The 15,762-nt window shown below is 41.6% G+C and overlaps 2 protein-coding genes across 3 annotated transcripts in view; both read right to left on the minus strand.

Moving 5' to 3' along the window:
- add2 (adducin 2 (beta)) overlaps positions 1-9,009 on the minus strand; it is a 40,468-nt gene extending 31,459 nt beyond the window's left edge. Inside the window, exon 1 of one of the 2 annotated variants that reach the window (XM_072664337.1) lies at positions 8,582-9,009. The gene's annotated coding sequence lies outside the window, so the exon portion shown is untranslated. The remainder of the gene's footprint in view (positions 1-8,581) is intronic. The other variant, XM_072664336.1, reaches the window with a different exon arrangement.
- A 1,381-nt stretch (positions 9,010-10,390) lies between these two features.
- figla (folliculogenesis specific bHLH transcription factor) lies at positions 10,391-14,327 on the minus strand. The gene is made up of 5 exons (XM_072664339.1): positions 14,102-14,327; positions 12,079-12,228; positions 11,888-11,977; positions 11,632-11,790; positions 10,391-10,617 (listed from the first exon to the last, which is right to left on the minus strand). The coding sequence occupies exons 1-5, from the start codon at positions 14,315-14,317 to the stop codon at positions 10,600-10,602; spliced, it is 633 nt and encodes a 210-aa protein (XP_072520440.1). The 5' UTR covers positions 14,318-14,327; the 3' UTR covers positions 10,391-10,599.
- Positions 14,328-15,762: the final 1,435 nt, after the last annotated feature.

Genomic DNA, 15,762 nt, shown 5'->3' on the forward strand with positions numbered 1-15,762 from the left:
TCATACTGGGTGGGTTCTGGTTGTACTGGGGGGATAACATGGGTTGGTGATTACTCATCCAACATCCTGGTCTCAGAAACGCTCTTGTTGCTGAATGCAATTAAACCCCTATAGCAATGCTCCTCCAAAATCTAGTAGAAAGCATTCCTCCCTGGACATTACAGACAGTTACTCCAACAAAAGCAGGATCAACTCTTTCTTAATACTCTTGATTTCGCAGGTGTCCCAATACTTTAGGCGTGATATGGGGCCTGTAACACCTTCGAGCCTGTCCTTCTCCTCTGCTGTCACTGATATGTAAGCAATACACCCAGTCCATTTATCCATGCTCCGCTGGTCAGCTGAAGCTTTTTTGTCGCTGGTTGTCTGGCGGGGGATCAGCTGCTGAGAGGCATCCACTCAGAGACACTCTCCCGGGGGACGATTTTAACAACCGGGACCCTTCTGGAGGCACATTGGCAGCATAATCCGCCCATGTGTTACGGCTGGGACCAGTGTCAAAAAGCCCTCGCTGCTATAGAAACCGTAATCACGATACAGAAAAAAGAAAACTGAATTTCAGTGGTTGAGAGTAAATGAACTAAGCCCACCAGTAAACCCACACGTGTCTTCTGGGCCTCATATGGAGTGATGATGATGATGATGATGATGGGGAAACATTTCTATGGGGACTATTTAGCTTCATAACACCCTGCATGTATCCCTCCACCAGGGGATGGGTTTTAAACAGGGATGTTGTGATCAAGCGTTTTTGTCACTGGGGACACACTGGTATCCACCGTAGTTAGGATGTCATGGCTGGAGGGGTTTTATATATATATATATATGGGAACCCGAGCATCAATTGGATCAAATGTTTTTAAGATAATGATCAGCACACGTGTCCGAACTTTTGACTGGTACCGTATGTCGGCCTGGAACAGAGCGTTTCACACCAAAACAAGTCTGAATGACTGTGTTTACATCCTAATCTTTTAATTAAGATTTTAATGCCTGCAATTATTGTTCTGTTAACGTAATATCAGAAGTTCAATTATCTCAGTGATTTAAAAGGCAGGCAGGTTCCTTTGATAATTAAAACATCAAAGAAAAACTGAAAAAAATCAAGAAACACACAACCCCATTATTATCATTTTATTATGCCATCTAATTCTACATTAAGAATAATTGATTAAAGATCACACAGAAATATCAGAAGCAATATTTAAGGGGTATTAAAGGGTTCAAACACAAATGCAAATGAGCCGATTCGGACAGTGACTTGTACGCCTGGTACGCTGCTAGAGTGGTGGTCAAATTAAGCTCTAGAGTGCTGATAGGGCTTCACTTTATCCCCGAATCGGAAGCATTACTGTACCACTCATTGTGTCAGAGTATGAACTACATTATTCTGGATTAGCCGACTCTCTAAAAGCACTCGCCGAGTTTGCCCTCCACCCTCTGATCGCCCTCATTACCCCCTGACATACACAGAGGTATAATCCATTAAAACAAGCCTTCTATACACACTGAAACACAAGTTCCCTTCTTTTATACACTTGGAAACATTGGTTTCCTGCTTCCATAGACAGTTTATATGCATTTAAGCATTAGCTCTCTGCTTGCTTTAACATTTCCCTGCTTCTATACACCGATAAACACAAGTTAAACACAAGTTATCTGCTTCTATACACTGATAAACACAAGTTATCTGCTTCTATACACTGATAAACACAAGTTATCTGCTTCTATACACCGATAAACACAAGTTATCTGCTTCTATACACTGATAAACACAAGTTCCCTGCTTCTATACACTGATAAACACAAGTTATCTGCTTCTATACACTAATAAACACAAGTTCCCTGCTTCTATACACTGATAAACACAAGTTATCTGCTTCTATACACTAATAAACACAAGTTATCTGCTTCTATACACCGATAAACACAAGTTATCTGCTTCTATACACTGATAAACACAAGTTCTCTGTTTCTATACACTAATAAACACAAGTTCCCTGCTTCTATACACAGTAAAATACAGGTTCTCCGCTTCTATACACTGATAAACACAAGTTATCTGCTTCTATACATAGTAAAACAAAATTCACTGCTTCTATACACTGAAAAAAGCAAGCTCTCTTTTTTTATACACTTGTAAAAAATAGGTTCCCTGCTTTTATACACAGTTAAACACACATTGAAACACGTTTCAGACGTCTACACACTTGCAAACATGAGTTCAGTGCTTCTGTACATACTAGAAGACAAGTTCCCTGCTTCTATACACGCTAAAACACATGTTCCCAACTTCTATATACACTAAAATACAAAGTTCTCTGCTTCTATACACAGTAAACCACAAATTCCCTGCCTGTATACACTCATAAATACAGGTTCTCCGCTCCTATACACATGTAAAATTCCCTGTTCCTATGCACATACTTCCCTGTTCAGGCCTATTGATCGGTCTAAAAGGAAGCCTCCCAGACCGGACGAGGTCCTTTACCATGACTGAGAGATCTTAATGCTTTTAGAGAAGGCAGGGAGGCTGGCCGCTGCAGACTGGAGGGAAGGTGTATAAGTGAGGTCTAATTGGTATTAGTGGTGCTCAGTAATCACGTTAAAGTAGTCGACTCTAGCATGCACCGCTTCCAGAGGACAAGGCGAAACATCCTAGATGGCTCTTGGCTTAGACATGTGGCTGGAGGAAAAGCCCTTAATTGGTATAAAACCTTGGCTTTCCATATGGGTGCACTGCAGACCCATAAGGGGCAGCTTGCTAAAAACCTTTCTCGAAGATAATAGATGTAAACAACCCACTTTACAATCTGAATGATCAATTCTTATTGAGTTGCTGATCAAAGTGGTTGTTAGCCATTTCGGTTTTAAACTCAAATCATATCTAGCTTTGTAAATCGATGCAGCCATGCTGTAAACCATTGACTGCTTCTCCGATTGTAATCGTCTAACACTCGTACACTAGTCTTCTCACATATCTCCTTTCTCTTCATCTCTGAAGTACATTCAAATCAATGGTCTCAGTTCCATCGCAAGGCCAACGGTTCTGAGCATAGGAGGACAAAGTCGGCTCAGAACTTAAGAAGCGTTTCAGTTCACTAAATGATTGAGCTCGTCCTCCAGCAGTTATGTCATCACCCACAGATATAAGCGTCCACATGTGCCCCCGCCGCTCATTTCTACTGTATTTCTGCTTCTTTTTCTTCTTCTGTTGTGTAAAGGGTGATGAGAACCTGCCTCAATTTGCTATACCGCGTCCCCAACTTCTATATACACTGAATTACAAGTTCTCTTCTTCTCTAGACTCTTATAGAACAACTTCTGTACACACACAAATACAAGCTCTCTGCTTCTATAGACTCATAAACACAAGTTCTCTGTTTCTGTAGGCTCATAAACACAAGTTCCTGACTTCTATATACATTAAAACACAAGTTCTCTGCTTCTATAGACTCGTAAACACAAGTTCTCTGCTTCTATAGACTCATAAACACAAGTTCCGACTTCTATATACACTAAAACACAAGTTCTCTGCTTCTATAGACTCGTAAACACAAGTTCTCTGTTTCTGTAGACTCATAAACACAAGTTCTCTGTTTCTGTAGACTCATAAACACAAGTTCTCTGTTTCTGTAGACTTAGAAACACAAGTTCCGACTTCTATATACACTAAAACACAAGTTCTCTGCTTCTGTAGACTCATAAACACAATTTCCCGACTTCTATATACACTAAAACACAAGTTCTCTGCTTCTATAGACTCGTAAACACAAGTTCTCTGCTTCTATAGACTCATAAACACAAGCTCCCGACTTCTATATACACTAAAACACAAGTTCTCTGCTTTTATAGACTTATAAACACAAGTTCTCTGCTTCTGTAGACTCATAAACACAATTTCCCGACTTCTATATACACTAAAACACAAGTTCTCTGATTCTATAGACTCGTAAACACAAGTTCTCTGATTCTATAGACTCGTAAACACAAGTTCTCTGATTCTGTAAACTCGTAAACACAATTTCCTGACTTTTATACACACTAAAATACAAGTTCTCTGCTTCTATAGATGCGTACACAAAAGTTATCTTCTTCTATAGACTCGTAAACACAAGTTCCCGACACACTAAAATACAAGTTCCTGATTTCCTCAGCATGGTTAGCTAAACCGTACTTTGGGCCACTGAACCGTTCGCTGGGAGAGCTTAATAATGTAGGGATCTGCTGATTGAGCCGCAAGATCCTGGGTCTTTATGTCTCTAGTAATGAAAATGGAGGAGTGGCTGGATCTAATAAGTACAAGAACAGCTGCTCCAGTTTAGCCTCTTCAGCTGCACTGATCATTAGTGTGGTGACAAGTACAGTTTAGTGCACTCAGGCATAATGAAGTTTAGCATACTGGAGCTGGCTATGGGCCTCGTCCAACATCACCACCGCTGCGTTAGCATAGCCCAGCTTGAGGCCTTGCACAACATCCCTACTGCAGCATTACCATGGCCTGCCTACCGGGTTTGGCATGGACCAGCATGGACCAGCTCGCTTAGTGGAAGCTAGCATTATCTTTGTGAGACAAATCCTTTAAAGCAAACTGCAGCTGATATGTAACAGATGTGCTGGACTATGTCTTTTATGCAGAAGAACGGCTATAGCTATCCTTTAGCATTGTGCTAACTGCTCTAACTCGTGTGAAACCTCATTAAGTTACCTTCAAACAGGCTTGTTTAGGTGGATTCCAGCATTTTTTGGTTAACAACATCTATAAAACTGCCTTATTGGCATGATTTGAGACGAGCGTGAATTACACAGGCAGATTACACCATGCTAACCACTGAATTACGGCTTCAGTACATTAGCTAGTGAATAATATTTATATTATTTCATTATTTAATAGTGAATAATTATTACGAGATGCTGTGTGAACACTTCCAGGTCCTGATTTAGCAACACAGCAAATTGTGAAACCCCCACCCTGTTTAACAGGTCCGCATCGTTGCGGCATTAGTAACCATTTGGCTTTGCATTGGAAGGGCTGAATCGGGCGGAATCACACTGAATCATAGTAAACATAGCAGATATTGCTTGCCATATCTACCAGAGGCACATTATATAAACCTAATGTAAATGATTTTACTCCAATCTTCAATATATGGGGTGCGTTATTATTATTAATGACGACATGTTGGATCTCAGACTTCTGGCGAAATCAGCCCTAGGTTGAGTAGCCCTAGTGCAGTTCATTTGCAGGGTGAAAACACATTTTTTTGGATGGTTTGGGCTTTCAAACCAATCACGGGAAGTTAAAGCAGGCTCTCGGCACCCATTAAACAATAGAAGAAGTAAAAATGAGCTGCGGGGGCACATGGGGACGATTAAATCTGTGGTGGATGATCTAACTGCTGCAGGACGAGCGCAATCAAATGAAACTATTCAGTAGTAGGACTGTAATATCAGCAGATTAGTGGAACCACATCAGTCTGTTTATTCAGTTTTTTGGATAAGTAACTCACAGTGTCAGTATCGGGAGGCATTGCACGCGTAGGTGATGCAGGTCATGCAGTGTTCTGTAGCGTGTTCACCAAACCGCCACGTGAAACCACAACTAGCCGGATCAAATGTACACACTGTAACAAACACATCAGCCTTGGTTCAGACTTTCAGGTGTAAAATCGCTTGCTGTGTAGGTTTACCATCAGCGCAGGAGCTGCTAGACAGGTCTATTACAGCCTGCTGTAAGTGGATCTGAGTGCAGCCGGTTTAGAAGGATATATTATTCTGAGCAGTTCATTAAACTCCAACTGGGCGAGAGACTAATTCCGCCTCTCAATTTTCACTCTGGAAACGAGACAGATGGGGCCTGGGGTCTCCCAGTACACACACTCCTCTCTCCTTCTCCATGTTTCCCCCAGCAGCACTTTAAAGGCAAATAACAGAATTATTAAACAATATTAACAAGTTAAACGAGAATATAAAGAGCACCAGAAGCTAGGCGTGGTTTGTGTCCTGCCGATCCGTGCATTGTTACTGGATGGGTCGCGTTCCCAGTCTTGATTACATAGATGTTTATCAGTAAAGCACCACTGGCACGGCAGTTTAGTCCAAGACTAGGCTTTAATCCATGACTGTGAAATCCTATGAACCCTAACTGCAACACTGTAGACCATCATTTTTTAGATTATTATATATTTTATATATTACATATATTTATTTTATTTTTTTATTAATATATATTATTCATAGTTGTAGTAGTAGTTTTAGTGATAATAAAATAATAATAATAATAATAATAATAATAGTACTGAAGATATACAATATATTATACAATATATTAACTGCAGAACTCCAGAAAAGCTCAGTGTTTAGGTGATGATGAATTAAAAATATCCACTTTTTAAACTTTATTTTCCTTTACAATTGCAGTATTCATCCATAATGCTGGTCCAGGTGGATTAAGTCCCAATTTATTAATTTGATTATTATCATTTTATTAGTTTATTTATATTTTTAAAATTGTAATCCAAAGTCTTGAACATGAAAACAACAGATATTGTCTTTAACCCAAAATTCCAATATAAAACTGTTGTATTTTTGCTATTAGAAATAGTATAATAATAATAATAATAATAATAATAATAATAATAATGAGGATGCACAATGATATCAAAATCAATATGGGATTTAGGGAACTGAAGATATACAATATATTATACAATATATTAACTGCAGAAAAGCTCAGTGTTTAGGTGATGATGAATTAAAAATATCCACTTTTTAAACTTTATTTTACTGAACTGTCTTCCTTTACAATTGCAGTATTCATCCATAATGCTGGTCCAGGTGGATTAAGTCCCAATTTATTAATTTGATTATTATTGTATCATATAAAACATGTATTATTTATTTTACTATATAGTTTCTTAATTGTAATTCAAAGTCTTGAACATGAAGAAATCAGATATCGTCTATAACCCAGAAGTCCTATATAAGATTAATATATTATTATTAGAAATAGTATAATAATAATAATATCATATTATTATTATTATTATTATTAGCTAATATTAAGCTATTTTAGCATGGTTTTTCATCAGCAAAGACAGAAGGGGTCTTTTTTGTTCTAAATAATAGGTCTATCTCTGCCTCTCTGGGGGGAGCCTGGCTCTGTCCCACCCTCCTCTCCTCCTCTCCCAGAAGGAAACCTTACAATACCCCTCTAACTGGACAGAGGGGAGCAGGGTGGGGTAAACCCCCCTAATCTCACCAGAACAGCTCTAAAAACAAGCTTTCCTGGATCTGAGGCAAAAACAGACAAGCAGGGCTTTAATATAAATCAAACTGAAACTAAAACAAGACATGGCGCCTCGTTGTTCTTCCCACACGCCAGCATCCGTGATCCGTTCTTTTGAATCGGCTCTCCTCAATGAATCAGTCGAACCGATTCGCTAGTCTTTTTAGAGCATCAAACCAATGTTTACTAGAATGAATGAAGTCTAATGACTTCTAATTTTTTTTCCCATCACTTTAACCATTTAAACCCATGTGTGCACAGGTTTGCATCCCAAAGCCTCGCGAATCGTATCTGGCGAAGGGTATGAATAAGGAGGAGTCGGTGGTCCCTGTTTGCTGCAAAAACGGTCTGCTCTGCTCTTCTTGGGAAGGCTTTACACCCGATACTGAACCCGAACATCGCTGTGAGGATCTGCTGTACGTACATAGCTACTACTATAATAATAATAATGGCTATTATTACGGACAAACGGACAGTTCGAAAGAATCGGTTCGTCGAACTGAATCGAAGCTCCCATCGCTTGCACAAATCCCGCGCGCTCGTGGATGCCTAGCAACACCGAGCGCGGCCCGGATTGGATGAACGGCCGCTGATGGCGGCTGGGCCTGGTGCGCTGTTTATTTATTTGTACAGTATTTTTACTCATATTCTGCTTTTTTAAGCAGGTTTATCCAAATAAACTAAATTAAAAATATATTTAATAATAAAATACGTGCTAAAATTAAGCTACGCTGGGTGTCGAAACGGTGCCCCCCCCCGCCCCCTCCTCAAATAAGACCACGACATTGGCCACAAAACACAGATATACGAGGTATTGTAAATAATATTGGTCAAATATGGACACATAAACAATGTGTTATTGACAAGGTTTGTGTATTTGCTAACCAGAAGCTGAACACGCTGAACAGGGCTTCTTATTCGGTAGCTGCTCATGGGAACTTTCCATTCCACCTTAAATGGAGCGCCTCCTATAGCACTTACAGCGAGGCGGCAGCATGCAACCATGACATATTTAAGGTGGAACGGAGAGTTAAAATTAATAGCTGGGAAATAAGGCGAAATATGATTCATACACATTATACTTGATTACAAACGTTGTAGAAATAACACACACACATATATATATACACCATAATTAAAAAAAATATTATTATAGCAGATTAAAGTATTAAGAGCCAAGGCAGGGTTTTATAATAGCTAGCTAACAAAAGGCAAGGGCGAGTGACTGATGGGGTCGCATCCCTAGTGGAGATACCCAGCCCATACCCAGAATGGCCTACTGTAAATGCTTACCTTACACCATCCTCTCCAGCTTGTCCTTTGTATGCACGTCACACCTGCAGTCTCTCTCCCAGCCTGTCAGTGTGTGTGTGTGTGTGTGTGTTGGGGGGGTACAAGCAACCAAATATGATGCAAAATCCGTCCTCCTCAGTCCAGCACGGTCAGTAATGTTTTTTTCCTGAGCGTTTCCCTAGTATAACCCCCCTGTGATGATACACAGGCTCTGGTGTGAAGAGCATCCCCCTCTGCAGCCTGGACCAGCCCACTGCCACGCCTGCCCAAGCATCGCTGGGTGTCTCCCGGCTTAGCCACGCGTTTAGGCTCTCTACAGCCTCGCCACACACACGGAGTCTGTCCGAGTGGTGCTGAAAGGGAGTAATGCCTGATATCTGACTGCTAAACTACACTTTTATGGCACGACTGAGGTCCATTAGTTGGAGAATCCTGGAGAAGTCTCAAAGCACCGGCGCACCGCCATCTGGTGGCAGAGAGTGGGATTGCGGGGGACTAAATTGGGGAGGAAAAAATAAAAACCATGGCCAAACAAAAATGGTTGTGTATTAGAGGTGGGTGATATGGTACAAATACTATTCAGATCCTCTCCCATACATCCCATACTCCCATTTATACTCATCTAATTAACCCTTCAGTCTAATCACACTGTGAGTAATGAAACCCGCAGCTGATCAGTGTTTATTAAGCACTGAGAGTCTCCTCCATATGATTAGAGAAGCTCATCGTCATCCCCATAACAAAGTGTATCACAATATGATAAAATACTGTCATATTGCCCAGCTCTATTGTGTATAGCACCAAAATGAATAGCAGAAGGTTTGGAGGTACAGTGCTTAGAGATATTTTCCATAGTTTCCTTCTAAATAAAGGCTCCTATATATATATATATAAAAAAAGGTAGGAGCCCAAGCCAGAGGCCTCCAGTGGCCAGAGGCCTTCTCCTGGAAAGCCACCATACGTCCACCTGAATGATATCACATACCAAAACTTCAATATTAAGTTGATGTACTTGGTTAAAAGGTGTGTGTGTGCATTTGCACATTAGTGTCAGCAATGGGCACAACTTCAAATAGCTGAATGCAGTCACTGGAAGGAGCGTCCACAAACATTAGTCAATGTTTTAGAACTGTCCCACAAAACCGATTTCCTAAAATGGGACAACGGACAATTCTGATTGATGTTATATATTTACACTTTTTATATTTATTATTTCCCCCAGATTTATTTATTTATATTTATTATTGTTATTTTATATATATATATATATATATATATATATATATATATATATATATATATATATATATATTTTATTTTTTTTTATTTTAATGTAAAATATTTGTACATAGTCAAGCATTCTTTCCAAAGCCTACCCCTGTATCTGTGTATTTAGTATATTTCTATTTAGTTATGGACATTCATTTACACATATACACATACATATTTTATACACATAAAATACTTATATATTTTATACACACACATTACTTGACAGTATGGTAGCATTAATGTACATAATTAAATATATATGTATGTATGTGTAAATTAATGTACATAACTAAATAGAAATATACTAAATATACACACACACACACAAATACATGCATACAAACACACATATATATATATATATATATATATATATATATATATATATAATGAATTATGTACATTAATGCTACCATATGACAAATACTCAAAAGAGACTGGTTAGGTGCTTTGGTTTCCACCCCCCCATGTTTGAAGCGTATATTACTGCTGTATATTACCGTAATGATCAGGAATCAGAGGTAATGCTGGTGTCTCTTTATTATACATTAGTGCTGACAAACAAACTTAAATAGTGAACAGAATTACAACCAGCTGTGCAGTTATTTCAGCAGCTGCTTACACAAAATATATACATATATAAAAATAAATTATACAATTCTCTCCAATCAGAGTCAAATTCATACTGTAAGATATAATATAAGAATTCCTCCAGTGCTGTGGAAAAGCCAACAGTGCTCGCACCTTCATCTCGCCTGATACACCTGCAGGGCAAAGATCCTTTATTAGTGAATATTGATTATTTTATACAGCTGTTTTGAATATTTAGTGCCACGGCTAAACTAAAGGAAAAGGTTTTCCTGATCTGGATTTTGTGGAAAGACAGTTTCTGGCAATGTAGTCAATAAATAATAATTAGTCAATTAATACAAGCCAAATAAATGAAAGAAGCAAGCTGCCAATATTGGTATTTTCTGCTCCTGGGCTCCCCCTACAGTTAGAGAGTGTTATTCACTTTTACTCCACTGCAGTAAATATAAATCACACTTTGAGCGCCCCCTCATGGACAGCTGTATACATACATTTGTTAACCTCACTATTGCTCTTGTGGCTGAACGCAATCAAATCCTCACAGGAACATACTAGAAAGCCTTTTCTGGACAGATTCCAAAAGAAACAATGAGCAGGTGTCCCAATACTTTTGTCCATATAGCGTATTAAAACACGTATGTGTATTTCTGTAAGTTAACAGTGGCTTATTCTGACCGGTAAACACGTCATTACTGCAGGTTTCTTTAACACACACACAAACAATTTGGACAAAAGTATTGGGACGCCTGCTCATTCATTGTTTCTTCTGGAATCAAGGGTATTCAATTTATCTTGCTTTTGTTGGAGTTACTGTCTCTACTGTCCAAGGAAGAAGGCTTTGTTAGATTTTAGAGGGGGATTGCTGTGAGGATTTGATTGCATTCAGAGACAAGAGCATTAGATTTAGGATGGACACCACCCCACATGATCCAAACAGTATTGGAAGGAGCGCCACCACAGTTCTTCCACTGCTCCATAGCTCAATGCTGGGGGGTTTTATACCCCACCTCATGGTACCAATTGCCAATAGAATAGAATAGGACTCTCTGAAGCAGAAACTTCTCTACAGGGACTAGACAAGCAATGGGTGCAACTTGAAGTAGCTGAATGCATTCATTAGAAGAGGTGTCCACAAACTTTTGACATGGCGTAGGTTGATGCATATATGGAGGATGACGTGTTCTTACCAAGGTGTGATCAGAGCCGACCTGAACGATGTAGACCGGGACGACGCACTGCACTGCCATGCTGCCCAGGTCCGAGTCATCTGCTGCTGGTGGTGGTGGTGGTGTAGTGACCAGTGGGGCGGTCATGCTCCCTCCTTCTATAGATACAGAGTCCAGGACCTTGAGAGAAGAGCGCGAGAGTAAGGGGTGCGAGGACGAGGGCACAGGGGGGAAACGTGTGTAATAGACCACCATAGAGATACTCTGAGAAGCCCACCTCCTCCATGCTCCAGAGGTCATCACATCTGTCCTCAGAGCTGGAATAGCTGCTTAGATTCTCCAGGAGCTCATTCGTGTCTTCGTTGCTCTGCCAAGAACATTTCAACACACCTTCCATTACCTCCGCTTCCACATAGAGGGTCTTCTCATGAAGACCCCACAAACCAGCCAGCCACGAGCTCCACTCACATGTCCTGAGGAGTCACTCAGCACGGAGGAGAGCAGGCGGATGTACTCGGTCGCAGCCCTCAGCATGTCCACTTTACTGGGCTTGCGGTCTCGCGGCATCACCGGAACGATCCTCCTCAGATAGGAGAACATGCTATTCAAGCTCTTCACCTGATGAGGGCGCCAAAGAACGGGGCATTAGTAAGAGGACCAGAGAGAGCGCACATGGGAGACAACAACCAAAAGGGGGCGCGAAAGAAAGACAGAGGGGGAAAAAAGTGCAAGAACATTAATGAGAGCGCGAGAGAAAGAGCAAGAAAGTGATTAAAGAATGCAAGAGAAAGCAAGAGAGAAAGCCAGAGCAAAAGTGTGAGAAAAAGGAAGAAAGTGGGAGCAAAAGAGAAAGCAAAAGAGAAAGTGGGAGCAAAAGAGAAAGCAAAAGAGAAAGTGGGAGCAAAAGAGAAAGTGGGAGCAAAAGTGAGAAAAAGGAATTAAGTGAGAGAAAGTGAGAGCAAGAGAGAAAGCGGGAGCAAAAGAGAAAGTGGAAGCAAAAGAGAAAGTGGGAGCAAGAGAGAAAGTGGGAGCAAGAGAGAAAGTGGGAGCAAGAGAGAAAGCGGGAGCAAAAGTGTGAGAAAAAGGAAGAAAGTGAGAGCAAAAGAGAAAGCAAAAGAGAAAGTGAGAGCAAAAGAGAAAGCAAAAGAGAAAGTGGGAGCAAGAGAAAGCAAGAGAGAAAGTGGGAGCAAAAGTGAGAAAAAGGAATTAAGTGAGAGAAAGTGAGAGCAAGAGAGAAAGTGGGAGCAAAAGAGAAAGCAAAAGAGAAAGTGGGAGCAAAAGAGAAAGTGGGAGCAAAAGAGAAAGTGGGAGCAAGAGAAAGCAAAAGAGAAAGTGGGAGCAAAAGTGAAAAAAAGGAATTAAGTGAGAGAAAGTGGAAGCAAGAGAGAAAGTGGGAGCAAAAGAGAAAGTGGGAGCAAGAGAAAGCAAAAGAGAAAGTGGGAGCAAAAGTGAGAAAAAGGAATTAAGTGAGAGAAAGTGGAAGCAAGAGAGAAAGTGAGAGCAAGAGAGAAAGTGGGAGCAAAAGAGAAAGCAAAAGAGAAAGTGGGAGCAAAAGAGAAAGTGGGAGCAAAAGAGAAAGTGGGAGCAAAAGAGAAAGTGAGAGCAAGAGAAAGCAAGAGAGAAAGCCAGAGCAAAAGTGAGAAAAAGGAATTAAGTGAGAGAAAGTGGAAGCAAGAGAGAAAGTGGGAGCAAGAGAGAAAGCAAAAGAGAAAGTGGGAGCAAAAGAGAAAGCGGGAGCAAAAGTGTGAGAAAAAGGAAGAAAGTGAGAGCAAAAGAGAAAGCAAAAGAGAAAGTGGGAGCAAAAGTGAGAAAAAGGAATTAAGTGAGAGAAAGTGAGAGCAAGAGAGAAAGTGGGAGCAAGAGAGAAAGTGGGAGCAAAAGAGAAAGCAAAAGAGAAAGTGGGAGCAAAAGAGAAAGTGGGAGCAAAAGAGAAAGTGGGAGCAAAAGAGAAAGCAAAAGAGAAAGTGGGAGCAAAAGAGAAAGCAAAAGAGAAAGTGGGAGCAAAAGAGAAAGCAAAAGAGAAAGTGGGAGCAAAAGTGAGAAAAAGGAAGAAAGTGAGAGCAAGAGAGAAATGGGGAGCAATAGAGAGAGCGAGAGAGAGCGAGAGAGCGATAAAGAGCATGAGGAAGAAACAGAAGAGCAGTAGAAAGCGCGAGAGGGGGATTGCGAGGGCACAGCAGAACTACACTCCCCTCACGGCTCAAAGTCCTGCTGGACCTCAGACTGGAGCTGCAGTTTCAACTACAGGACCATTACCTGAACCATCACCTACTGTATCAAACCAGCGCACAGCTGAAGGGGGCGGGGTCAGTACCTAGACCCGCCCCCTCACAACTTACTGCACCTGAAGAATCTGTCCAGAGTCCAGAGACCCCCAGGACGGCACGAGGGGAACTTACTCATATTAGGCAGGTGGTTCTAATGTTATGGCTTTGTGTTTGAATAGTGGAGCATCACACACACACACACACACACACACACACACACACACCCGTAGCCGCTCTTTAGCGTTGGCTATCTGCCTCCTCTTGGCGGCGTCCTCGCGGTCCTCCGTGTCCACATACTGCCCGGTTTCCGTCCGGACGAATTTACCGATATTGACATGCACCGGAAGCGACGGCTCGTCGCTCTCGCGCAGCAAAATGTCCCCCATGAGCTCGCGCTCAGGCACCTCCATGAGCACGGCCCGGAAGCTGCGGCCGGACATCTTTCAGAGAGGTGCTGGGGGGGGGGTCACTCACTGACCTTCATCAGACCCTCTAACATCTGTAAACAGCAGCTGCAGCGAGGCGGTGGCTCAGGTGGGCTCGCGCGCGCCGTTGAAATGCTAATTAAATTCAAATGAACGAGCACCTGTGGGTCAGGCTTCTTTCGATCTGATTGGCTGCCGGGCACCCTCCCTCTCTGATTGGCTGCCGGGCACCCTCCCTCTCTGATTGGCTGTATGCAGTTCGCCAGTCTCACCACTAGGTGTCAGCCTGCACCACGTTTATTGATAGTCTCTCTCTGTCCCTCTCTCTCTCTCTTACACACACACACACACACACACTAATATTGTATTATATGACTAACACAATCAGGGTGGCCTGTGCAAAAGTTTGGACACCCTAATTATTACCTTAAATTAATTAATAAATAAATTAATAAAAAGGTCTCGAGCCATAAGCAGCAAATCAGACCTCACAGGCCACCAGCTATATATATATATATATATATATGTGTGTGTGTGTGTGTGTGTCCAAAAGTTTGTGGACACCCCTTCTATATCAGAATATTCAGCTACTTTAAGTTCCACCTATTGCTGCTGACACAGACGTGCACATGCACACAGCTTGTCTAGTCCCTGTAGAGATGTACTGCCACTAGAATAGGACCTTCTGGAGTAGATATATATACCTTAGATATATGAACCTATATGAATATATATTGGCATCATGCCTAATAATGCCAGCCGTGGGCTAGAAGCGTATAAAGCCCCCCTGAAGGGCAAGAACTGTGTTCTCTGAACTGATGGATGATGGATGCTCACCAGGGTCATTTGAAAGCATGGGCCTCATTTGCATGTTGCACACTGCAAATAGGACCTAGACGGGACCCATGTGAGAGTAAGGTGGGCAGTATCGACGAGGCCCATTTGGAAGCGTATGTACTAACCCACTCAGAGCCCAAGCCCACCTGGATCCCACCTATGTGAGCCCCACATGATGAGCATGTACACACCAGAACAGGCCGAGACCAGAGCAAGGACCGACCCCCAGGTGCCCTACTGTCGCCATACTGTTGAGCTTGTCTTCCCCCTGCTTTGACAAACACTTCAGCTCAGCACGGTTCTTCTTCATGAGCTGAGTGGTTGGGTCAGGTGTGCTGGCAGCAGGGAGGGCTCTAAAAATAGGGGATAAATAGCTTTCTAGAAAAAGCACACAAGTGTTTCTTAGGTTAAACAAGGCAAGGCAGTAGGAGGCAGCCTAATGAGTGCTTGTACTGTGATGGGACAAAATTGTACAGTTCCTATCTCTCTCTCTCTCTCTCTCTCTCTCTCTCTCTCTCTCTCAGTGTGCGTTCCCTTTGGGAGTAATTAAAGTAAAGCGTGGTTGTCTTTTCTTGGCAGATTGTGCGGCCTGCTGCTAACCGGACCCGAGCATGCACGGACGT

This window comes from Salminus brasiliensis, chromosome 20 (genome assembly GCF_030463535.1).
Source record: "Salminus brasiliensis chromosome 20, fSalBra1.hap2, whole genome shotgun sequence".
In the NCBI taxonomy this organism is placed as follows: Eukaryota; Metazoa; Chordata; class Actinopteri; order Characiformes; family Bryconidae; genus Salminus; species Salminus brasiliensis.